At 39.1% G+C, this 25530-nt stretch overlaps 2 protein-coding genes across 4 annotated transcripts; both read right to left on the minus strand.

Moving 5' to 3' along the window:
* Nucleotides 1-2068: 2068 nt before the first annotated feature.
* Nucleotides 2069-13619, minus strand: LOC116263143 (uncharacterized). The gene is made up of 2 exons (XM_031642757.2): nt 13429-13619; nt 2069-2392 (listed from the first exon to the last, which is right to left on the minus strand). The coding sequence occupies exons 1-2, from the start codon at nt 13549-13551 to the stop codon at nt 2294-2296; spliced, it is 222 nt and encodes a 73-aa protein (XP_031498617.1). The 5' UTR covers nt 13552-13619; the 3' UTR covers nt 2069-2293.
* Nucleotides 13620-14615: 996 nt separating this feature from the next.
* On the minus strand, nt 14616-24082 carry LOC116262096 (heterogeneous nuclear ribonucleoprotein Q-like). Of its 3 annotated transcripts, none has more exons than XM_031641178.2 (10): nt 23872-24058; nt 19981-20377; nt 19753-19872; nt 19523-19663; nt 19246-19422; nt 17623-17830; nt 17363-17535; nt 17067-17152; nt 16757-16864; nt 14616-15494 (listed from the first exon to the last, which is right to left on the minus strand). In XM_031641178.2, the coding sequence occupies exons 2-10, from the start codon at nt 20356-20358 to the stop codon at nt 15491-15493; spliced, it is 1395 nt and encodes a 464-aa protein (XP_031497038.1). In that variant the 5' UTR covers nt 20359-20377; nt 23872-24058; the 3' UTR covers nt 14616-15490. The 3 variants fall into 3 exon arrangements, with proteins under 3 accessions (XP_031497038.1, XP_031497034.1, XP_031497032.1); XM_031641174.2 differs by lacking the exon at nt 14616-15494 and adding an exon at nt 15943-16671 and having other exon boundaries at nt 23872-24059; XM_031641172.2 differs by lacking the exons at nt 14616-15494; nt 16757-16864; nt 17067-17152; ... (4 more) ...; nt 19753-19872; nt 19981-20377 and adding an exon at nt 21430-23081 and having other exon boundaries at nt 23872-24082.
* Between the last annotated feature and the right edge of the window lie 1448 nt (nt 24083-25530).

Genomic DNA, 25530 nt, shown 5'->3' on the forward strand with positions numbered 1-25530 from the left:
GTGATGGGGGGCTTTTGTAAGTTTGCGACAGACCTAAACTTTGCCCATAAGAAAAAAGCACAAGAACTTAATGCAAGAAAAGTCTGAAACGAAAAGGTTTGTTTGCCAGCCAAATGTCTAAGCAAAGAGTCTTTCGGAAAGTTGAAGAACAAGGGAGAATGAGTAAGTGATGAAAGTAGGGAAAGAAGTGTTCAAATGACAGTTCAAGGATGTGTTCTTACTAATTGCTACCTTCCTTCTTTTTCATCTCTTTGGTTTCACATTGAACATAAGACAAAGTATCTCCACGTTCATGGGCAGTAAACTTCCAAATATATACATGTGAAACCGAGACTTTCTTATGAACTTTCCAGAGTGAAAAGAAGCATGCGGCTTCATGTTTTCTGCGCGTGCTTCCCGGAAACCGATCTTTCGAAGCTTTTAAAGCTTCCGGACTCTGTGAGTTGATCAGTCCGTCAAGGTACAGTAGTTTAAGCAGGATGCCATTTTTATAAACAGTAAAAATGAGAAGAAATGAATGAACCCCTTTCTTGGAAACAAATTAATTAGAAGTGAATGGCAGGACGCTCAACATGTGCAGATGGTCCACATAAATGTCATACATTTGAAACGAGCATCAAGCGCGAGGTCAATTAAGTTCCACAGCTAAGGACGTATAAAAGCGAGCTACCTCTTTGAGTCATTGATTAAAGAAGTAAATGATGTCGCCTCAGACAGAAATTCAGTTGGAGAATGACTTGTGAATATGGAAAAGTAAGCCACGGGTTAATTGGTGAAGTGGCTGTGCCATGGCCACGGGTTCGACAGTCGATGTCTGGCTATTAAAAGCAATTGTACGTACTTAAGCAAGCAGAAGCACGGATTCTCCTCCTTAGAGTCCATTGTGATGGTTTTACCCAAGGGGTTTTACTGCTATTTTTTCCCTGAGTTGATGCCATGGAAGGCCATCTCTGTCCCGGGCTTAGCATCTGACTTATCTGACAGGAACAAAATAGGCTAAGCCCGGGAACCAATCTCGAGGTTGATGCTGTGAATGGGAGCTTGAGGGCTAACCACGTTCCATTAAGACCGGCCACAACCTAATTAAGCTCGGTAGGATGCAGATGCTACATGACAAATGACAATGCTGAACGAACTCAGTTTGACGCTAAAGGATGAGAACCTATTCACGAAAGTAACATGAATGACCATTAATTGTATGATATTAATTAGAATTAGTAACTTGCTAGATGAACCTCTTTGAAAGTTCTCAATGTAGTACGGAGATAAAAAAAAATATCAAAGCTTTTACTGAGTCCAAGCTTTTTTCTAATTTTGATAAAAATGGAGATGAGTGAAAATTCAACTCAGTCGCACGAATTGCTACCCCGACTGTTATTTGTTTAATACGTAGCATGTATCACACCTTCTGATCTCAATTACTATCTGAGGTTTTGGGACTGACAATCATAAGGGCTGAAGATTTTTTTCTTTTTAGGGAAAAGGATTTCTTTTTGGGGAAAAGGAAGCAGTCCTCAGCAATAACAGCTTAATGGGAGATGCGGCCCCTTACCTTTATTACCCTACCTTTATTAAACAAAATGAAGCAGTCCTAAGCCCTCATAAGAGTCAAAAGAAATCTCTTTTCCATACGATAAAATTATCATAACCAGAGGTTTAAAACTGGTGCAACCACAAACATTGCCGGGGTTGCTCGAATATCTACAGAATTTGCACTTGGACGACAAAAAAGCACATATTCCATATTCCTAGCGAAGGTGAATCACCAGATCTACCACGGCAAAAGAAAAAAAAAACCCTGCTCATCCGTGAAAGTCGCCTTTCTTTCAGTTGAAGATGAAAATCTGAAATATAGGTTATGAAAATATCTTTAGACTGTGTTAGAGAAAAACTAGCAGTAACGTAACCAACGAAAATGTGTGTTTCTGAATAAAGCTCATTATATGAATGCAACAAGCCTCGGTAGAAACCCCGTAATCAAGCAAAACCATCCACGAGGCTCATTATATGAATGCAACAAGCCTCGGTAGAAACCCCGTAATCAAGCAAAACCATCCACGAGTAGTAATGAATCTTTTAAGTTTTTTGCTTGCTCTTAAATTGAGAGACCAACTAGAAGCATGAGCTCTGTTTGAGTTGTCAAAGAAAAGTTTCAGCTCAGTGAATATACATCATTCCACTGTTTCCATGTTGCTGGTTACAAGCAGCCTCTCTTGGGAATATGAGCGTCTCAGATAACAGCCCCCAAGAAAACAAGAACAAAACTTTTTATTTCTCGTATCCATTTCCATGTTTATTCAGTAGCATCCAATTGCTCCGCTTGTGATTTTACCTCTTTCAGTCTCTCCAACGACGAAATTCTTTCATCAAGTGATTCATACAAGGATTGCACCTGCACCAAGGGTCAAAATCAGCAGAAAACCATGTAAACTCAGCGTGCTAGCTGTGCAAACTTTGGATACCAATTGCTGTTCAACCAATACCACCGCACCCATATAACATTTTAGAATAACAAAACATTTATAACGCCTTTTGAACTACATTGGGAACAGTTTATTTTGGTAGTTTTTGGAGTACCAAAGCAGACAATTTCTCTGTTATCACAAAAACGAGCAAAACCTTAGAACCAGAAATGGAGTAACGAGAAAACCTGAAAACAACAGCATGTACAACATACGTTAAACTTGTATTGTAGTATCACTATATTTAAACTAAAGATGCTTAGCCAGGCAAGTTTACTTCAAGATCTGCTTAACTACAAATTGCACTTGAATGATAGACATAATTTTTGGTCTATAAGAGCCAAGAGGATGTTTTGTGTTGGTGTCTCTGTGTGCATGCACGTGTATTTCCTTTTCCTTCTCTTTTGTTTCTGTTGTAGTCCTTTCTCTGTTTTCCTGTCTTTTTTACGTTTCCTGTTTCTTTCTGTTTGGTTCAGCCGTTGACTGTCTAAGAGTTCGCTGTTGGCCAGCTTTGGTAAGTGTGTAGGAGAAGAAGCAAGGTTTTCGTGATTGCTGTGCCCTTGTGGCTATTGTGTGTTCCTTGTTGGCATCTCATTGTGCCTTCAAAAGTTTTCCTGCGAGATCTCTTGTATTCTCCCTTGTGTAGCTAGATGGAAGACAGTTTGAAACTCTTTCCTTTCCCAAAATTTTGTCCACCCAAATTAGTTCTTAGAAAGGTGTGGATGGAAAACATTGAGCTTACCAAAAAAAAGAAAAAAGTCATTGTTAATTATCAAAAAATGGAAAGCATGGAAGACAGGACATCACTAGGTTGTAGCTTGCTTTAAGTAGTATAGATGCTTGCCTAATGTTAGTCTAGCAAAATTCAGATTGGCTCATGAACCTTGGAATTATCCTAAGGAGACACGCCTTGAAAGAGACTGTCCCTAAATGTAATATCCAAGAAAAAGTCATAAACATGCAACAAGGGGATAAATCCATCTGGGACTATCTTGGAGAGCTTACTAACATTTGAGGGTAAACTTGTTTTATTGAGCTAAATAGGCTGATCCACATGACTTAGCTATTAGACATCAACAACAAGAAAGACAAAAGAATTCTACAAATCCATTATCTTTCTTACTCCTGATCTATGTCACACCGGTACGCCACACAGACCCGCGTACCCATACTGGTCTGCCAGTGCGGCAAAGCAGGTACGTTTGGATCTGGTTCCGGGTCGGAACCAGATCCAAACCACGATAAAACGTTAAAACAGCAACCCGTGATTTCTCCCTCTTGACTTTCTTTGTTTTGGTTCCGGCGAGTGCTTGGGTAGGTGAAGACAGACGGCGGCTGGCGACGGACGGCGGGTTTCTTCCGGCGACGGACGGCGGGCTTCTTCTGGTGATGGACAACGGGTTTCTTCAGGCGGGTGCTTAGGTTTCTTCATTTCTTTTTTTTTTTTGTTTCCTTTTGATTTTTAGGGTTCTGATCTGCTTCATTGAGGTGGGATTTGTTCTTCTTTCTAGTTTACCAAAATTGATGGCACATTCCGGCGGAATTTCCAGCTCCCTATTCACCTGTTTTGAGTTTCGCATCTGTTTGACTGTTTCAAAAACCTGTTCATAACTGGTTCGCCGCCTGCTCCTTGTTCATGCTGTGTTTTGAATTTTTTCCTTTTTCTTGATACATTCAGTTATCAACTGAGATTTTCTGCTCCCTGTTCATGCCATCTCAAATTTCTGGCTCCAGTGCTCCCTGTTCATGCCGTGTTCTGTTGGTTTTCTCTCTTCTGTGAAAACTGGAAACTGTAACTTGCAATGCTTGAAATGGACTACTGTGATTGTTCATGCCATGTTCTGTGAAAACTTAAGTCTGTAACTTGCAATGCCATGTTCTGAGATTTCTTGTCATGCCATCTCAAATTTCCCCTATGCTTTTTGTTAGGCTTCATTTCCCTGTGCTTCAGACATGTTCCCTTGTCTGTCTCTTCCATTTACATCATATGCAAAACGCAAGTGGTTTTGCATATGCCCTTGTCGAGTTATATTTAATTTGATTATAATTTATAAGTTATGCACAATGCAGCCTACGATTGTTGTTAACATAGGTTATATGTTATTTTATGTTTTTCAAATATATTTAAGTTGCTTGTTTAATTATCTTTGTTATAGTATGGCTGCCTAAAGTAAAGAGAAGGGAACTACTTCTACACCTACAAGTTCAAGTTGTGCATCGAGAGCTTCATCACAGTCACAAGAGGACCAGCCATTATGGGGTTATGTGGAAAAGAAAGGAAAAGCTCCTGGAGGTGGTGAGAATGTAATCTCTGAATGTTCTTTTTGTAGAAAGGAATTTTGTGGGACATATACAAGAGTTAAAGCCCATCTACTGCACATCAACAAGAATGGTATTCAATTGTGTAAAAAGATCAAACCTGATAGTGTGAATGAGTTGAAGAAGGAGCAAAAACAATATGATATGAAGAAAAGTGGTAAATCATCTGGTTTTATTAACATTCCATCAGTATTACTCTACGATGATGCGTTCGAAGGGCAGAAAAAAAGAAAGGTGGGCACATCTCAAAAATCAATTAAGCAGACGTTTGCTTTACAAAAAAGGCAGGAATTAGATAGAAAAGTTGGAACATTCTTCTTTTCTAGTTGCATACCATTTAATGCAGCTAGAAATCCATAATGGAAGGATCTAGTTACATCTTTGGCAAATAGCAACATGTCTAGATATGTTACACCAAGCTCTGAAAAGCTTCGAACCATCATCCTACAACAAGAGAAGAGTCGAATAGATAAATTGCTACAATATCAAAGGTTAACATGGAAGTGACATGGAGTTTCAATTGTATCTGATGGCTGGACAGATACTCAAAGACACCCACTTATTAACTTTATTGCAACTTGTATTCCTTTCTTGAAAGAATGTTCGAGAAGCGATTTTTCTTGTAATAATTGTATTACAGAAAAAATAAAGACATCATCTTTTCTGTAATAGAAATTTTTGTCTCAAGGTGCCCTTTGAACTTATTCATTTCAATGTTTGGGATCCCGCTGCTACTGTATCTAAGGAAGGCTTTTCGTACCATATGATATTTATTGCCTACTACTATTTAGTTCTTCAACCAAAATATGAAGTCTTAAATAATTTCACAATTTTTGCACACCATGATCAAGAGCCAATTTGAAATCAAGATAAGATTCTTGGGAAGGACCGGAAAGGAGAATAACTAGCAAATGAATTTAAGAAGTTTTTGAAGATTGTGAGATTTTACATCAAAGGTCATGTGCTAAAACTCCGAATAAAATAAGCAAACTAGATTGTACTAGAGACCACTAGAATTCTTGTAATTTCAAAACACAATTCCAAAAACTTTCAGGCCAAAAGGCGCCCTTGCATTAGTTTACTTAATTAGTAAATACTTTAAAAATCCTTGGATGACTCTTCTCCTTTTCAAAAACCATTTTCTATTGATCTGGATTTTGAAAAACAAAAATTTTTTGTTGTAAATGATTGGTTATAATAGACAAAAAAAAAAAAACTTTCACTAAATGCTACTGATGTGTCTTCTCTGTTATTCGGAAACTCAAAAAGAATGTAGATGTATGACATCAAAAGTGATAACTTGGATGTCTAAGGAAATGTTCTTTGTGAAAAATGAAAATGGAATTGAGAAGAATGAATCAAAGAGTAATGATGAATACAATATTTTTGTTCGTTGAATTCTTGCAACAATGGAGCTTCTCACAATGATTGAGTTGTTTCAAGAATCGTTGGGATGATGATACCTCAGTTGAATTTTCAAATTCTTTAGACCCTTTTAAGAATATCCAAACTACAGTACAGGTAAGAGAAATTTAGTTTGTGGAAATCAAGATCTAAATGAATCAAATACATCCCTTAAGTCTACGGGACACTCTGTAGCTCCTTAAATTTAGATTATGAAGTATATAAAGCATGTCTGTTAGCTATTCATTCAACCCACCAACCTACAACATATCATGAAGCCCAAAAAGGACATTGGGTAGAAAAAATGAATCTTAAATACTTCATAATCTTTACAATTCAAACACACGCCTTAAGTCTACTAGACACTCTATAGCTCCTGAAGGTTTGTGTCCTAGTTTTTCACCCTTAGATATAGCCTACTAGCTACTCATTCAACCGACCAGCTACAATATATTGTGAAGGCAAAAAAAGACATTGGTAGAAAAAAATGAAACTTAAACTTTCTGCTCTAGTGCTCTTGAAAAGAGCAGAACATGGGAAAATTCAACCTGTTCATGTTTCATCAAGGTAAAACAATAATGGGTTGTAAGCAGAACTATGGAATAGACACCAAAAGTGAAGGAACTTTAGAAAGTAAGCCTACATCAATGAAGAAGCATACACTCAAGAGTATAATATAGATTATGAGAAAAAACCTTCCCTCTGGTTAGCCAGACTAATTAGGACCTTATTACAGTTTCTTCTGTTAAGAAGTGATCTTTGTACCAAATGGATGCTAAATGATGTTTATAAGAATCCCCCCTCAGACATGGATATTTCCAAGGGAAAGGCTTTTCAATTAAGAAAAACCCTATATGGTTTTAAACAAGACCCAAATGTTTGTTATATAGTCTGTTGAATTAGAAAGCTTTAAGATTCTAGGTGGTCCTTGAAAATATTTAATAGATAGGGGTTATCTTTAAACATTTTTCTATTTTTTGTTGATGTTATTTGTAATGCTTTACCGCAGCCCTAATTTGTTATTGAGATTAGGGTTAGATGTATAGTTTTTCTCTCTCTCGAAGACTTCGAGCTGTAACATGGTATCAGAGACATAATGAGAGACTGGACAATATCACCTTAATCTGGTCGCACTTTGATAAAATCAAGAGTATAGTGCACAGAAATCAACTTGACAAGAACTCGACAGCAGAATTTATTTTCAGCACCAACATTAGTACTTAAGAAAAAATCTATCAACTTGCTGTTCAGTTAATCAGTCCACCAAACTCCCACAATGCACAGCAATCAACTTGAGAAGAACTAAGCAGCAGAAAATTTTCTTTCAGCATCAACAATAGTACCAAAAGAAAACTATCAAATTGTTGTTCAGCAAACCAGTCCAGCAAACTCCCACGTGGTAGGGTTCATACGTTGCTTACTCGAATCCACATATGCATATAAAAAAAATAATCTGATAAGAGTATACCCAACTTGCAGCCACTTTTCCACGGTCAGCCAACAAATCTGATAAGTATATGGTCCACATGCAGCCACTCTTCCACGAGCCCAGATCTGACTTAGAACTTGCCAACGCAGATCCCACACAGTTGCTCACGCTCCACTACATCCACGTGGGAACCTAATCACACATACCTTTTACGTGTGATTAGGTTCCCTCTCCACGCTGCTCCACAATCTCCCGATCAGCAGAGAGAAGAGATGGGAGAGAGAAGAGAATGAGAGTTTGCACACTTTTCCACACTCCCACGTGGTTCTGTGAAAAGGTACAAAGCTAGATTGGTTGCCAAGGGCTACATGCAAACCTATGGTGTTGATTTTTTGAGACTTTTTCCCTTGTCGCCCGGTTGGGAACTATCCGTCTTATCATCTCTATGGTTGTACACCATGACTGACACACGTATCATCTTGATGTCAAAAATGCATTTTTGTATGGTGATCTCGATGAGACTGTCTATATGCAACAGCCACAGGGTTTGAACGATAGGGAGAGCGTGGAAAAGAATGCAAACTCAAGAAGGCTATATATAAACTCAAGTAGAGTTCTCGTGCGTGGTTCCACAAGTCCTCTGAGGTGGTCATGAGCTGTGGCTTTGCAAGATGCCGTCTTGATCATTCTCTGTTTATCAAAAAGAATTCCAGAGATCTGACCATTCTAGTAATGTTGATGATATTATTCTAACATGTGACTTTGATCAATAAATTTTTGATACAAAGTTGTTCATCTAATAACACTTTGTGACGAAAGACCTTGGTCAACTACTATATTTTCTAGTCATAGAGGTTGCTTGTAGCGGGGAAGGTGTAGTTTTATCCCAACAAAAGTATGTTCTTGTTTTATTGCAGGACACTGGGATGCTAAGAGCTAAATCAACCACTCTACCTATGAATCCACTCATACATCATCATGATGACTAGTCAGAATTAGTGGATGTTCGATCATACATATCCCTTATTGGGAAGCTCCTTTATGTTACTATGACCAAACCACACATTAGCTTTGTAATGGGAAAGCCAAGTCAATTCATGGAAAGACCTAGGAAAGTTTATTCGGATGCAGCATTAATGGTGGTCAAATATTTGAAATCCTCTCCAGATAAAGGTTGTTCACAAAAAGCAAGTCCTTAGAAATGGACTGTGGAGCCTTTAGTGACAGGCTTAGTCAAAGGCAAGAAGCCTACTACTAGATTCTGCGTATTTGTGGGAAGCAACCAAATATCTTCGAGAAGCAAAAGGCAAGGTGTCGTGTCAAGATCTAGTGCAGAATCTGAGTACAGGGCTATGACTCAAACTGCAACGGAAATGACTTGGGCTAAATCCATTCTATCTAACCTAAGTGTGTCAGTCCATCTTCCTAATGAGGATGCATTGTAATAATAAGGCAGCCAACAACATTGCAAACAATCTAGTTTTCCATGAGCGACCTAAACATATTGAAGTGGACTGTCATTACATTTGAGACACTGTCCAAGGAAGAACCATATCCACCATTCATGTATCATTTGAAGATCAAGCTGCAGATGTTTTCACCAAGGCTCTTCCTATTATTGATTTCTCCAGACAAGCTAAGAATGATCAACATGTATGCTCTAACTTGAAGGACAGTGTTGAATTAGAAAGCTTTAAGATTCTAGGTGGTCCTTTGCAATATTTAATAGTTAGGGGTTCTCATAGTTAGGGGTTCTAACATATTTATTCGGAATTGAAGTAGCTTACATAGCTGTGATTATTGTCCATGTCAAACTAAATTGCTTCTAATATTATTGAAAGGTCAGGTTTTACTATAATGAAGTTATAAAAACATTTAAGAGCTTAAGTATGAAGATGGAGATTAGTGAAAAGAGAATCGCTTGACAACTGTATACCAATTCCTTAGTAGATTTGAGCATTTTCATATCCCACAATTACAAAGCTAGAGTAGACATTGCAGATGTTTAGCATGTTATGGGTCAGTTTCAACATGCTTTGATATCCATTCATATGGGTGGTTGTAGTGTGTACCATAATCCATTATATCAAAAATACTATTTTCAAGGCAATTTTCTTTTCATTTACCATAGTTAGGGAGTGACCCAAACAATTATCACTCCATGACTGAATTTTGTGTGTTCACCTAATCGTCCCACCTTTTTCTTAGTGATGCAAAAAACAAGAAAAGTTACCCATGTCATCTACTGAGTTGAGTGTAGAGTTATGGGCTTATGGCAGCTATAACTATGGTGGTTGTATGATTGGAAAGTCTACCTCATGACATGGACACAAAGTTTGGAATGACCATCTAAACTTTATTGTTGTAACAACGAGAGTGCAACCAATTTGCCAATGACACACACTCATGCAAATCTGAAGAAGTTATCATGGCTGAGCCCCATGCAGTTTTTCTTTTTCTGTTGTATTATGGTTTTTTGTTTTAACCCCTTTTTTCTGTTCTTTATTTATCATTTTTCCTGTTTTTTGTGTTTCATTCAGCCATTGACTGACTGAAAGCTGGCTGTTCAAGCCACCTCAACAGCTATCTTTTTCTCTTCTACCTCTTGTATACACTAAAGACTTTCCTCCTTTTGTAATAGGGCTTTTGAATCCCTCTGTCTCTAATAAATAAAGTATAGTGTCTCTGTTGTATCCTTTATCAGAGCTCCTTGAGGAGTAGCTATTGTGCATTGTGAGATGTGTGGAGGCTTCTAGGTTTATGTAAACCTATTGCATGATGCTGTGAAGCTTCTCTGCTCCTGTTGACCAGAACCACCTTTGTCTCAGAGGTTGCCTGATTATGATGATGGTTTGAGGGAAATGACAGCCTTACAGTATAACCTTAATATTGTGGCCACAATGATCTGCCCTAGTTTTGTCATATGCACTGGATGAACTGAAGTACATAATATCTTGACAAACAACACCGGTGCATATAATGAGCATGTTGGCGACAACGTGACATTCAGGACCCCACAATAAATCATCACTGATTTGTTCTAACTTCTAAGTTTGAGTTCACTCATGCCAGTCAGTATATTGTATGTCTAATGTTTTTCATGGTTAAGGAATGCCCTTATACTGCCAACTCTATCTTATATGTGTGTATGACAATAACAAACATACTCACTGTATGCACATATTTATATATTTTGTATAAACATAAACTTAATACAGGATTTGGACTGACTCTGACCAAAACATAAAGCCGACCTCATCAAGTTGCAATTGAGTCCACTAACTGGATTTTAAAACCTGGATTGCACTGTATTACAGAAGATAGAAGCTTCGACACCTGAATCCTTTTATGTTTAAGTTCAAAAGGAAAAGAGGGTATCTATACTTGTATTGTCACTCAGACGACATTTGCTGTTAAGAGTTGTTCATTGCAAGATAGGAGTTGGTCAAATTTTATGGTTTTCAATGTGATTGGAAGGATATAGCCATATAAGTCACGTATGTAAACTTTAGCTCAATATTTTAGTTGTTAACTAATGGCACGGATGGCATATATAAGGAAATTAATTATAAAAGACTCTAGAATTTGCTAATTTACATTCTCAATCATGCTTTAAATCAAATAAATGAGGTCATTTCTTCGCCAAGTTATAGGATGTCAGGGTTGACTGTGTATAACTTAACCTGAAGCAGAAGTGCTCAGCATGAACTTCAGTCTTTGTAATTCAAAATTTCAAACTATGGGAGCTTAAGCTTCAGAAGCACTGATGCCCCTGACTGAACACCAGGCTGGATTCATCGGCGTTTGTCTTTCAATAAGGCACATAAAAAAGACCTTACATAAGATAAATGGATAATAAAAGGACAATAAGAGCTACCTGATTTTCTTACCTACCCTACCCAATGAGAGGACAAGAATTAACCTTTCTCTTTCCTTTTTTTTTTCTTTCCTAACTTTATAAAAAATGGTAGAAAGCTGCAAAGAGCAACTGTTATACAAATAGGAAAGAGAATGTAGAGGTTAAAATAATGCAGGAAGTCAAGGACAAAAAGCATTCTCACCTTCCCAAAAAACAGTAGCTAGACAATAATCTTGACAATAAGGACAACTCTAATAAGAACAAGAAAATAGACAAAATTGCTACTGTTATCACCAATACTGGTATAGTTATTAGCATTAATTTTTTTACTGCTGTTCAAGCCAAGGCCACTTCTCATAATTATACAGCAGATAGAAATCCTGCTTCTCCAAACAATCTAAAAATTATACAAAAAATGGTAAATGTATTTTAATAAGAAAATGAATATCAAGAAAGCTTGACAATAACTAAGCGACCCAACCTGAGCCTTCAGAAGAGAATTATATTTTACCACAAGCTCATTAAGCAATAATTCAAGTTAAGATGCTTCTGGTTCAAGAACAGAATGATATATATGTCTCAATCAGACAAAAGAAAAATCAAAACAAAAGCACTCGATACCCAGTAAGACAAAATTAGAGCTCGATGGCACCCAACGAGTGCTACTGCTTCCAGATCAAGCCAGCACACACACAAGCATACAGCAAGAGCATCCAACCAACATGGGTTATGATCAACTAAAACTAAATCAAGTAAATTCAGCATCTTATCATCATTCCTATAACATACATTCTGATGCTAAACCTTGGACCAACTATGCTCTCTTTCCCCTTAAATCCTCTCAAAAGTCAAAAGACTTCCCCAGATTCCATTGTCACAGCTCCCCAGCTGGTGCTGCACCATCGACTCATCAACAAAAGCAAGTAGATTCATCATACAATTGCATGAATATCTGTACAAATTAATTTTCCATTTTCTGAAGATGACACTAGTTAAAACCATTGAAACTGCATCATATTGACACCTCAGCATCTACTAAGCAGTGTGCGAACCATATTCTAGTTCAAGCAGCATCAAAATTTGTCCGGACAAGGTTCTCCCACATTGAAAATTCAAGTGAACAGATTAGCTTGAACATCCAAGGGTAAGTTTTCAGACATCCAAGCATAAATTACCAAAATTCTGCTAGAATCATAAGTTCTTAGTGATTACCAGACATGGCATAAACAAGTTGCTATATTCTGGTATGTTACGAGGCTATCATACATGTTCCCTATTCAGTCATATATACATGCTCTATGCAGTCAAAGATTTTTCTTTTAATCTGCTACCAAAAACTTGTCCTCTCTAAGAAGAAGAGGACACCACTATCCCACACATAGTACGGTTAAACTGGACAATTAGGAGCCGCAATCTCTACATTCTCTGGAAATATTGATAAATTCAACAAATTTGCTCGCTGAAAATTATGACTCAAATCATTTCCCAACATTCCAGAGGACTGAAGTGGGAGAGCTGGAACATCATGAGCCAATATGAGCACCGCACATTTACACATATAATTTTCTGAAAAATAGAAAAAAAAATGGGAGATTGGGATTGTCATTGTAGCTCAAGTTCCCAATTTTATCCCAACTTGACGGAATGTGGTTCTATTCTCAGACCACCAAAAAGTACTATTATCTAAAAGACTAGCAAGCGAAGAGATCTAACAATATCAATTACTAAACTCAATGAGCAACGAAAACATCAAAATAAGGAAATTCCCAAGATATCCAAGTGAAAATGTATCATTAATTCTCACTAGAAATTGACGGAGTCATGGGGAAAGAGGAGGGCAAAGAGAAGATGCATAAACTAAGTGAGTGCTCAGAGACAGGTGCAAAGACAAATCATCAAGTTAAATAAATAGAGAAAGGCAAAAGAAAGAAAACGAGAGGAAATTGGCAACCGACCTTCTCAGAGATGGATTCATGGGCGACCTTGTAATCACGGTGGAGCACGTAGAAGCCGGCGGCGGAGGCTGTCGCTGCTCCGGCGAAAAAGGCGGCCAACCGAACCCTCAGAACGTAACCCATGCTCAACCCCCCGTATCTCACTCTCTCTCTCTCTTTCTGCCTCCCCGTCCCTCCCTCCCTCTGCGATGGAAATGGGAGGCCTTGAATGGATCGGATCTGTACTGGACTCGGGATAGCTAACGCTTGACGGTTCTGGATCCTCCAACGATTCGCATGTACGTAAGTGGGCTCGGGTCGAATCTGGATATTAGACAGTCTTACCTAATCGGATCAACTCGCCAGTCGAAATGATCCGGATCGAATTCCCGATACCTCTAGAAGCGGAATCTGATCTGACTGCACCTCGGACTCGATGGGAATATGTGCGTCTTTTTGCCACTTTTCAGTCAAATCAAATAAGTTTCCATATTCAGTTCTGGATTCAATGGTCGAAAAGTTTTTTCAGGTTTGGATTTATATACATTGTACAGGGCAGTTCGGCAGTAAGAATACGAATGAGTGTTACATAAATCTACATTATAATTGGAGTCATAAAACATGTGAACAGATGTTATACCTGCAGATTTATAAAATATTGACACATTGTTCCTAATGTCAAGCGACTCCCTAAGATCCGGTTTTGATGTGGGCTTCAAAACAAAAGTTGCCCCAATCAGAAGCCATGTCTAAGAAGGACTAAACTGATGAAAGGAAAGAGGAATGAAACGTTCATGACTTCCAGTACCACACTGTCCTTCTGGATTCATTTTTCAGACGGAGCTTTTCTGTTTCCGTTTATTGTAATTTGTAAACGAGATTAGGAAGCACAGAAATCCAAAATAAAATTTTCTCAACAACCCTATAATTGTTTGACGTTTGTTTCCTTTAAAAAAAATGTACCGAATCTTTTGCTTTCCGATGACCTTCCGGAGTTTAACGCAAGTTTGCGATGTCCAACTATTTTCAACAAAACAGTGTGTTGGTTCATTTCAGTTGAAAGTATATACAGATCTGGATATATCTGAATTGATGTTCAATCGAATTGAACGCAAAAGTTCCATCAAACATGAAATCAGATCCGTAGGTTAAGATCAGGATACATAGCATCCAGGCACCAGGACCCTTGCAGGCTTTCATGACACAAACGATAACAGGGTCCAATATTTAAGTGCGTTTTTTCACATTGAGAACTGCAAAATTTAATGAAAACTTGGGGTTGAGCGTAGGTCGGATTCTGCAAGTTTCCTAAAACATATCTCGCTGACCGATTAACAAAATCTTACAATCCAACATGATCTCCTCTTTTCAGGTCAAATACAAATTAACCGCTACTGTCTTTGCTTGGGCCACCCCTGGTACGTTGAAGTCATGGCCACGTCAAGATGCTGGAAAGCTCCAACCAAGAGAACATTTCAGAGAGAAGGACGATCTCCTCTTTTTGGAAAGCAATCTTCCATACTTGGAGGACAATCTAGCTCCGTGTGGAATGCTGTGAAAATGTCTAACAGACCTCAAGATTGAAGGGACCACCTGTGGATGAGTGCACGCACGCTCATGGTTGTTTGCACTTTATACATAGCCTTCCAAGGCCAGTTATGCATTTAGGGGCGCATGCAACACCTTGGATTCAGTTTAGCCCTACGTTGCAACCTAGGAAATGCTACCACAGAATTGGAAACCCATCTTCTTTTTTAACTGCAGTTATGTTAGAGGAACATGGACAAGCATGATGATGACATACTTGACATTTGACGGTTGAAGACGAGCATAGCAAGAGATCATGTTGTTCCTTGACAGCCTGATGATTCCAAGCAAGCACCTGAACCCACGGACGCAGACAGTGAAAACATCCATGCGATGATTGGAAACTCATCACCGAAGGTTAAGTCCAAGTTACCGTTCCACCATGGTGGTTCCTTGGCTTCCAGATGATGGTTAGTTTCTTGTCCGGAGACTCACTCTTATCTTAAAATACATAGCTTTTTGGCAATAAAGGACGAGGCCCATCCCATGCAGAGATTTACCTGAAGAAAACGGCCACCAAAGAAAGTGAAACGAGGAAAATTGTGAAATCCTGCTATGGTTAAATTTGGGATATTTGGACCGAATGGAAATTGTCGAAACTGAAATAAACAGAGAAAAAAGTTCCAGCAGTCCAATTTTCTCCCCTCTTCAGCAAATCATTTCGCCAGTTCATACCTCATTCCTCACGTTTAAAAGAGATGTCGCATTAATAATTGTGTTCTACGAAGTTACGTAACTATTTATTACCTGACAACTCGGAAACAAATCAGACGTGTCGTCACAGCGACATATGTTGATGAAGCAATTAGCATAACATGGCCAACTGATATGAATATTTAGAATTGCAATCGTCCAATTAACCAGCAAAAGAATTCAGTCATGAACTATAATACCATCTGACGACTATTAGAACTAGTTTTTGTTGTGTAAGAAAGCAACACGGAAGGATCCATTCAGTACCCGTGTTGTATATGCAGTATCAAGCAAACATCAACAAAGAATACAATCACATTGTTTGTCCAGCTGAACAAGGTTAGCCAATCGTGTACTTGACAAGTCTCCGTTATCGCCTCATCAAAAGATGCCCGAAAAATGTTGAAAAGAAAACTTTACACATTTTGTGTGATACAAGTGCAGCTGATGAATCAACAAAGATGAAGCCCAAAGTTACTTGACTATCACCAGGACTGGGTAACTGCCGCATCACTAGGGCCAAAGTAAAGACCAGAAAAACTTGAACATAAAAGACTTGTTACATCAGATAGCTCCAACGGAGCTACAGGTGTAAGTGGACAGGTCGAGATCATCTCTATATGGAAACATTCATTTGCGATGTTATCCATAGAAAAGCATTCATTCGCAATGTTACATATTGATGGTGCTAAAGCTGGCTTCTCTATACTTGAGGGAGAGATAACTGCAGGGAACAACAGGTTAACCAACACAGGCAGGTCTCCCACCCTCAAGATTGTTTTCTCCATCATCAGGAAAACAAACAAATAAATAAACCAAAGTGTTTGAACATAAAAAGTCACCATTAGCATAATATTTTTCAGCAGCGAAACATCTTACTCAACCGTATACTTCCAGATGTTAATATATCTGGCTGGGAAAGGTTAGTCATAAAGGAGAGAAGCTCCTGTTTCTTTAAGTGTCATAAATGTACTGGGTATACAGCTGCAGTAAAAAATTCTTGCACACAAATTTTAGAGTGTAAAAGAAATTAAGAACCTCATTTTTAAGAATTTAATATGGTCTGTACCTGTGGCTGCGACTGCTATCACTTCCACTGCCATGCCGCTCATCTGAGCGATTGTTCCTGCTGTTACGTTTAACAGGAGGTGGACCAATTGATGCACCAGGTGGTTGTCTGCACATTCAAATGGCATAAGATGATGAAAGTAATGGATGTCATTTTGGACCAAAATCTTCATGAATAAAACAAAATAAAATAAAGTGCACTAATATGCTTAGAATTTTAGATTTCATTCCCCATGTTAATATCATATGTATATGCTTACAAAAGATTAGAACAAACTCATGATCAAACTAAAGCAGCCTTCACAACTTACAATACATATCCAAGACGACCATCTGGAAGCACCATTGGGACCATCGCCATTCCTGATGGGGTAGGGCCTCTACCATATATGAGAGGCTGATGATGGAAATGAGATTTTCACATAAGCAACATACATAAATGTTGCAAAAATAGGTAAAGGGAAAAAAAAGAAAAGTAAAATAACAAAAAAATTCAACTGGTTTTAGAGGATTAATATTCCATTAAACCTATCAATGAGGATAAAAAATAGAAGATCATGATAGAGAGAAGAGTTTCACTAAGCACCAAGGTACACCCACAACCAACCTGTCCATATCCTCCTGAACCAAACCCAGAACCAAAAGCACCATATGGATCACCAATGAAACCATAACCACCATGCGAAGGATAGTGGGGGAGATAGCCACCAGGAGGAAATGAAGCTGTATCAGATTTTCTGTCATTTTGAGGTTTGGCCAGAGAAGCCTCAAAAATTTGGCCTGGACTTCAATTAATCAAAATTAAGTTAAGATCAACTGTATGCAGAAACTTCTTGACCAACATAACAGAAGATAACCTGATATTACCTTCAAACTCATATTTTTCTGTCTCATTCACTGCTTTCAATGCACTCGATCTTTCTGCAAAATGTATAAATGCATGGTCCCTCTTTGTCTGACCAGGCTTAGCTGGTGGCAGGACAACTCTAGTGATCTCACCATGATGCTCAAATAGTTCTTTCAGCTTTTCTTGGGTGATACCATCTGGCAAGTTTTTAACATAAACAGTTTTCACCTGGAAATATTGGCCATAACCACGTAGAAACCTCCAGTTACTTGTTTAGAGCACAAATAAAACCAGACCCGACATTTTTAAAACCATTAGACTCTGAAAGGAGGCAAAAAAATAGCTTGAAACAGCCAAATATAACAAGACAAAAGCAGAAGCGGAAAAAAAGAACGATGACTACAAACAGAAACAATCGTAGGCATCAAAGCTAGTCCATATATGTAAAGGATAGACACCCCAAAGTTGATCATCAACATTATCCTAACTGTTTAGCATGACCAATGAAAGCTGGAAATAATGAATACATATTTTACAGTTCATGTGGTGGTTCAATGGCTGGAAAATCAAAGCTTCCACAGACATGAGTTCCAGACGGTTACATGGATAGCAGATGTACGCATTAGCAATCATTCTGGTGCCTATAGTAGGTAGTCTAACAGCAAGCATTATAAGGGTGTCAAAATGGAGTATTAATGTGATAGGTTACAGAAATTAATAAATTAAGGATGAATTTCTACATGCACGAATTATGATTGTTATCCAAGCATTTGGGGTTTGTGCACACTCCCATTTACAAGTCATCATTTGCACTAGAACATGATGCCAAATGAGCACATGGATATTTGCATTCTTTCAGTAACTTACAGCTAGTTGGGAAGGGCAGATACTTTTGATACCAAGAGACTGCCTTTTCTACCAAGTGCTATAATATAATTCAGGTATTTGCCACCTGCCCAATAGAATAGTCATGAGGATAGATGTCTCTTCCTTACCGTTGAAGATAACTTTATGGATGCCAATTCCACGTAATAAATTTACTTCAGGTGCACCATACCCTATCCTTGTATACTTGTTCCTCATATGAAAACCTGCGTACTGCGTGGGACATGGCTTGGACACAGTAGACTTGTATTTTGCGCTATTTTTAATATATTTTGGTACTTCTGTTAGGTAATCCACATTTTATAAATATAAATAAATATAATAAATATATGTGCTTGCTATATGTATCATATAGCCATGCAAGTTTTCTGGATATGCTTTGCTCCAGCTTCCGCACCTATAGACGAACCCATGTGACATAATAATCATAGGAATTGAGTTAAGCTGCAACTACCAGGATTGTTTGTTTTGAATTTCTGCAAATGAATCTAGTTGATCCAATAGATTTCAGTCCCTTTCCTGTTCACTATATTTCCTCCATCTAGGAAATACATAAATTCACACACACACACACCATATATATATATATACGGATGCAGGAAGGAGAGTGGAAACATCGGCCATTTCTAGTCGTCTAAAGTGGCCACATACTACCACTACCGGTTCGTGTCCCTGGTACCAGGACTCATACCAAAACAAATAATACAGTACTGAGAAGAAAGGTAAAACACACAGCCACACACTTTCACATAGCTTACCTGAGCAGCAGCAGCAGAGTCAGTTGCATTCCTAGAGTCTGCCCAACTTACAGTTGGAGTATTGCCATCTAGTTTGAAATTTGAAGATGACATATTTTCTCTAGCATAATCAGCACACACATGATTATAATATTCAACAAATGCAAACCCACGATTACGGTTTGAGTTCAGCGGGTCCTACAATTATTAAGTGAAAAGAATTAAGGAAACAAGTAGATGAAGACTATATAAGGGAAATGAAGCACATGGATTAAATGCCTTCTCTACGGTTCTGCACCTTTAACAGTTCAATATTTTCAACCCCAGGGCCATGCCCCTCAACAACTTGTCCCAGATCTTCCTCTGTCCAACTCTTTGGAATATTACCAATAAAAAGCTTGTATTTAGTTTGTGATATGGAACACCTTAACTTCCTTCCCTGTGATGTCAAGCAACAAAATCAACAGACTCATCAAAATAAGCCAGCAAAAGAGATTGCTAAGCACTAAGCAGTGAAACCTGCTTCACCTTCACAAGTTCTTTCTCATGAAACTCTTCAATAGCCTTTTGAGCTAAGTCTCTTGTTCGGAAAGTGACAAATGCATAACCTTTGTGATCCCCAGATGCCTTATCTTTGACCATCCTGATCTGTTAGAGATCATAAGACAAATGAAATAGAAAAAAAAAAAAAAGAAAGTCATGAGCGTTTCTCAAAAGAAGCCATTAAAGAAACCAGAATTGAAATAAAAAAACAACCTCAACAACTTCACCAATACGTTCACAATGTTCCCCCAGCTGAGCTTCTGTAAAATCTCGGGGCAACCCCCCAATAAACACTTCACAACCATGAGGTGGGAGTGCCAAGAGCTCAGCATGCTTCTGCCTCTTTATCTCATCTTCCTTAATCTCCAATTCTTTTCTCGGGCTAGAGCTTACATCAGTGCCCTCATTAGCCTCTCTGATGTCTGCTTCACTGTAAGCTTCTGTTTCATTGATTTCATCTAAAGGCTCCACGGGACCAAATTCTTCAGCCTCAACCTCATCATCATCAATGTCTTCAACTTCATTGTCACCTTCAATATCTACATGTTCTGCCAGCTCCTCACCCATGTTGATGCCTCCAGCCCTCACCATGGTACTAAAAATTTAATAACTGTAGAAACTACCACCATGAGTTTCACAAACATTCACAAATTGGGAAAAATATAATAAAGGCCAAAAGTGAAGAAACTCCAAAAAACATTTGCAGAATAAGAAGAACTAGCAGTTGGATGCACCCACTAGAATGGTCAGCTACTAATCGATATAACAATGTGATCAATAAGACAAAATCCCTATCTATCTCCATTTCTGGATAAGCTGGATACATCAGGAACCTATGCTTAAGGGGCTTGTGGAATCTGAGGCAACCGCTTATCTAGAAAACCATGAAAATTGGGATCTTGTCTACCATGCCATATTTCAATCTCTAAACATGTTCTGATTATCTGTTTTCACATGAGTGCACCCAAACGAACATATACTCATCCAGAAAAGCGAAAACATGTAGAATACCACTATTCTGAACAATGCAATACCTGGATTCCTGTTTTCCCAGTATGTGGACACAGAGAAAGAATGTGCAAAGGATGTTCTTATTCATCTGAAAAGGCAAGATAAGAAACAAGACTCAAGGTGTGTGTTCCTAATTTGTCCGGAAAAGGCAAAGATAAAATGTGAACTTGCAATGAGCCTAAAAATGCAACCTCCAAAAAATTCCAGTTTTGAGGACTAAAAGGCAGAAAGCTAACCGAAAGAATACAACAACCTCTAACCTGGGACAGAAAAGGTTCAACTATGTTTCATTGTTCAAGGACTTGAAACAATAAATTTGTCACCTTACTTGAGAAATATAAACGGGGAAGTGAAAAGAAAAAACGGAAGTGATGGAAATAATGAGGAATGGAGAGACAAAGATTCCATGTACAAAGAAAACAGTTGATCTGCTCAAGGTTCAATATTATATGTTTCAAACAAATATGACAGGTTCAATAATGCTCAAGTCCCGCATAATCCAGCACTGCAGCTCTCTCTCTCTCTCTTTTCAAGTGAGTTGAAGAAAACTTGAACGAGGACCTAACCCAGCATACACATCTTTGGCTCCAGCTTTACAATTTACCAATCTTCTTGTAGATAAACATAAACACCAAAAGAGACATTGGCAGATTTCCTGCTCTAAGGAATCACAGGCATTACACATCTATTAATAAGTATTTTTATCTTTAAAACATCTATAGATCCTTAAATAATATAGTCATTTTTTATGTCTACAAGAATCTACATATGAGAAAAGCCATCAATCCTTTTGAGTTGCCGAACTGGACTTTTTAGAAGAATGAAGTATGTGTAACTCCTCCATAAACATGTTGAAGTCCTTGAATGAGCTGCCCCCTTCTTGACCAGCACCTAAGGCCAACTTTTGCACCTCCTCAGCACGAGCCCTCTCATGACCACCGTGGATCACCTTCACCAAGGCTAGAGCTACCTCCTCTCTTTTTGGCACACCACCCCCATGCTCTGCCACCCTCACTGCTACCCCTAGCTCATCCACAAGTAGTCGTGTTGTCAAGAACTGGTCAGCGCCCCTTGGACATGCCAATAGTGGCACGCCAGCTACCAGACCCTCCATGGTGGAGTTCCACCCACAATGGGTAAAGAATGCACCCACTGACCGGTGCTTCAAGATCAGAACTTGTGGGGCCCAACCCTTGACCAGCAAGCCTCGATCCTGGACACGACTCTCTAATGCAGCCAGCCTTGGCCAGGATTGGGCATTCCTGATGCACCAAAGAAAGTTAACACCACTTGCCTCAAGCCCAGCTCCTAGCTCATCAACTTCATGGTCAGATAAGACTGCTTGGCTCCCAAAACAGACATAGACCACTGAATGGTCCGACTTTGAGTCTAACCACTCAACAATTCTAGCTGCTGGTATTGAGCTGCTCCCACCTCGCTCTACTACTGCCCGATCATTGTCCATTGGCGGAAGGATGGGCCCCACAGCCCAAACCTTGCCGAACTGCCTGAGATGGTTCAAGTATATCCCTTCTAGGGCTTCAAATGAGTTAAAGACACTACCCCAACTACAGATGTTTGCTAGAAATGAATCGCGGACAAACTCGGACCCTGGATCAGACTTTCTGTACCTTCGATAATTGGCAAGGAGATGGTACCATGGCAAGGTAGGGCAGTTAGGCACATCGGTAAGTTGGATCAAGTACTCGTCATCATCAGCATGTTCTAGCGGCCGCTGTGGCAAATTAATCCAAAGAGAGTTGAAGATTGATAGAGTGAATGCACCAGACGGAAAGAAGGCAATCCGGGGTATGCCAAGGCGCCTACTAAGGTGGTAGGTCCAACCAAGGAAGAAGTCAGAAACCATGCAAATTGGCGGCGTGGGTTGGGCTTGGAACCACTCAGCAATTGGATCCGAGAGAGTGAGCAATGCTTGCATCTGGTTTCTGGATCTTGGCACTGAAGGGTGGCGACGAAGGTCTGGAGGAGCATTTGGGTCGAGGACCAAGGGCTCGATGGGGAGGTTTTGAGAGAGGAGTGGGTCAAGGAGCGGCCGGCTAGTGGAGGTGGTGACAATGGTGATGGAGAGGCCGCGAACAGCCAGAAGGTGAGCAAAGTCGAGGAGGGGGATCAAATGGCCTTGGTCCGGATAAGGAAAAACCAGAATGTGTGGGCGGTCCACGCGGGTCGCCATCAAAGAAGGCAGGTGCAATTGACTTGGATATAAAACCCTTGGTAGTTTAATCTGAGTAGAAATTGGGCTCTGCCAGTGTCGAATCCGATGAATGCCGATGTGATGATTCCTGGAGAAGAGAGACGGATGCTGTAAGAAAGATGGAGACTGAGAGAGGTGAAGCGAAGGGCTTCTTCTTGATTTTTATTTTTATTTTTAAATCCAAACAGCAGTTGCGGAATAAGAAAAATTAAGAAGAATTTGGACGCATTCAGTAGAATGGTCACCAACTAATTGATATAACAATATGGTCCGAAAGGACAACATCCGTATCTATCTCCATTTCTGGATAAGTGATTGCATCGGTACGCTACGTTCAAGGGAGCTTCTGGAATCCGCTGCAACCACTGATATAGAGAACCAGGAAACTTTGGGATTTTTTATTCTACCATGCACCATATTTCGATCACTGTACATGTTCTGATTTTTTGGTACGTGAGTGCATCCAAACAAACACCTACTTATCTACAGAAGCGGGAAAACGAGGGGATAACATCGCTCTCAACAGCGTAATATCTGAATTCCTGTTATAGTTTTCCCAGTACATGGAAACATAGAAAACAAAAGGCGGAAACACGTTTTAGCTGTTTCGAAAAATACAAGATAAAATTTAGGAACCTGCAATGCGCTCGGAAATGAAGTTCCAGAAAATTAATCCAGTTCCAGGAACTAGAGGAGGGGATCCTAACCAACCCACAGAAAAATCCAACTGCCCTTTATTATCCAAGGACTGGAAAGAATAAATTTTCCACCTTACTTGAGAAACCAAAACAAAGAACCGGCGGAAAGGGCAAAAGCGAAGTGATGGGAATAATGAGCAGGAAGGAAGAAAACAAGATATTCCAAGGAGGAGATGATACCGGAAATTCTCGCCGATCGGGTTAGCCTTGTTCATCCGGTCGACACACGAAGATTACGAAATGGAGCCGCAACCCGCCATCACCTTCCAAACCCTAACCTCCTCTTCTGGGGCGACTCTGAGCACGGCAGGCTTGCCGACCGCCACCCGACTCCTTAAATAGTGGGACGACGAATCGAATAAATCTGGCTCTGAGGACGCGACACCACGCTCCGCTCTCGGGTCGGAACAAAAAGCAATTGCCCTCGCCTTCTGGTTTGGATTCGGCCGCGTATCCTTATTCTTTACCCGAATCCAACTTTTTTCTCGTGGTCCACTTTTAAAGCCATATTTCCATAAACTGCCCATGCGCTACTCGATCTCCACAAACAAACTTAACATTTAAAATTACATTTAGCTGCCTGAGTTGACAAGGTACTTCTCGAAAGCTTCTTTACCAATAAGAGACGAACAAGAACTGCCAAGCAGTCAACGAAATTCCCCTATTGTTCTTTTTTCTTTTTTTTTTCTCGCATTCTTTGCCTTTTACATTTATCACTAAATTTTTACTGTTGTTTTGATTTTTTGTTTCAATAAGCGGCAGACCACATTACTGGCTGCATTGATTAATGACGGAGTTTGTTTCTCCTTTACCTTCCTAATCGGAGAAGTTTATACATTGAGGCTGGCTTGTAACAAGCCTCATTATATACTACAGGAGGGGAGCCAAGGTGGGGCCCGCAAAACCCTTAACCCCAAATCAAAAAAAGTTAAAAATTTACATTATATGTAAATTTTAAAAAAATATTTGTATTATATAAAAATTTTGAAAAATAATATTTTAGCTCACGTCAAAATTTAAAAACTTTAATTCAGTCTCCTTATGAAAAATTTCTAGCTCTGCCTCTGATTACATAGTCACTTTATGAGGGTGATTTGTGCGTAAGTGAGGCCAGGAGAGTCCTGACAGTGGGCTTTAGAAGACTCTTGTGGAATGCATATAACTTACTGTAACAGTTGGCTCACTCCCACATCGGATTCAAGTTTATGTGAAAATTAAACTCTAAAAGTGGATTGTTACACATGCATCCTTATTTTATGCACTATTCAGTAATTTTATTTGCACATCAAACCTTTTGTCAATATTTCATTTGATTCTCACCATCCACTCATGCTTGTTGGGTGTCAATGTCCTCCCCATTACTTCATTTGATTCTCTGCCAAAGAGAAGGTGGAGATCAATACTGGAGGAAATGTGTGGTCAGGGTTTAAATTTGTGGCCATCATTGTGGAGGACTATTGTTGTGTTACCCCATAAGAAAGGGGCGCACTAAAGCCCTCCCCCTCCATGAACGCATGTCTGACAAAGCCCTTATAGTAGGCTCTGAAAGCCTTTCCCTCTTATGGTCCAATATATAACCCACTTCATTGTCTTCATTTTATGATTTTTTTTTAATTTTGGGGCCTACCTTTTGCTCATAAAATTTACAAAATGACTAGTTTTCGTAAATTTCATAATAAGTCATACTTTCCATGAAACTATAACTGCAATTTCTCTGAGTATTGCCCTTTATCACAAGATTACATTTTTAAATGGTGGCATCTATATGCCTAGCCACAGGAGAAGAACGAATTTTATAATTTCTCGATGCAGACTGGTGTCATGTGAAAAGGAAAGAGA

Source organism: Nymphaea colorata, chromosome 10, assembly GCF_008831285.2.
Source record: "Nymphaea colorata isolate Beijing-Zhang1983 chromosome 10, ASM883128v2, whole genome shotgun sequence".
NCBI classification, from domain to species: Eukaryota; Viridiplantae; Streptophyta; class Magnoliopsida; order Nymphaeales; family Nymphaeaceae; genus Nymphaea; species Nymphaea colorata.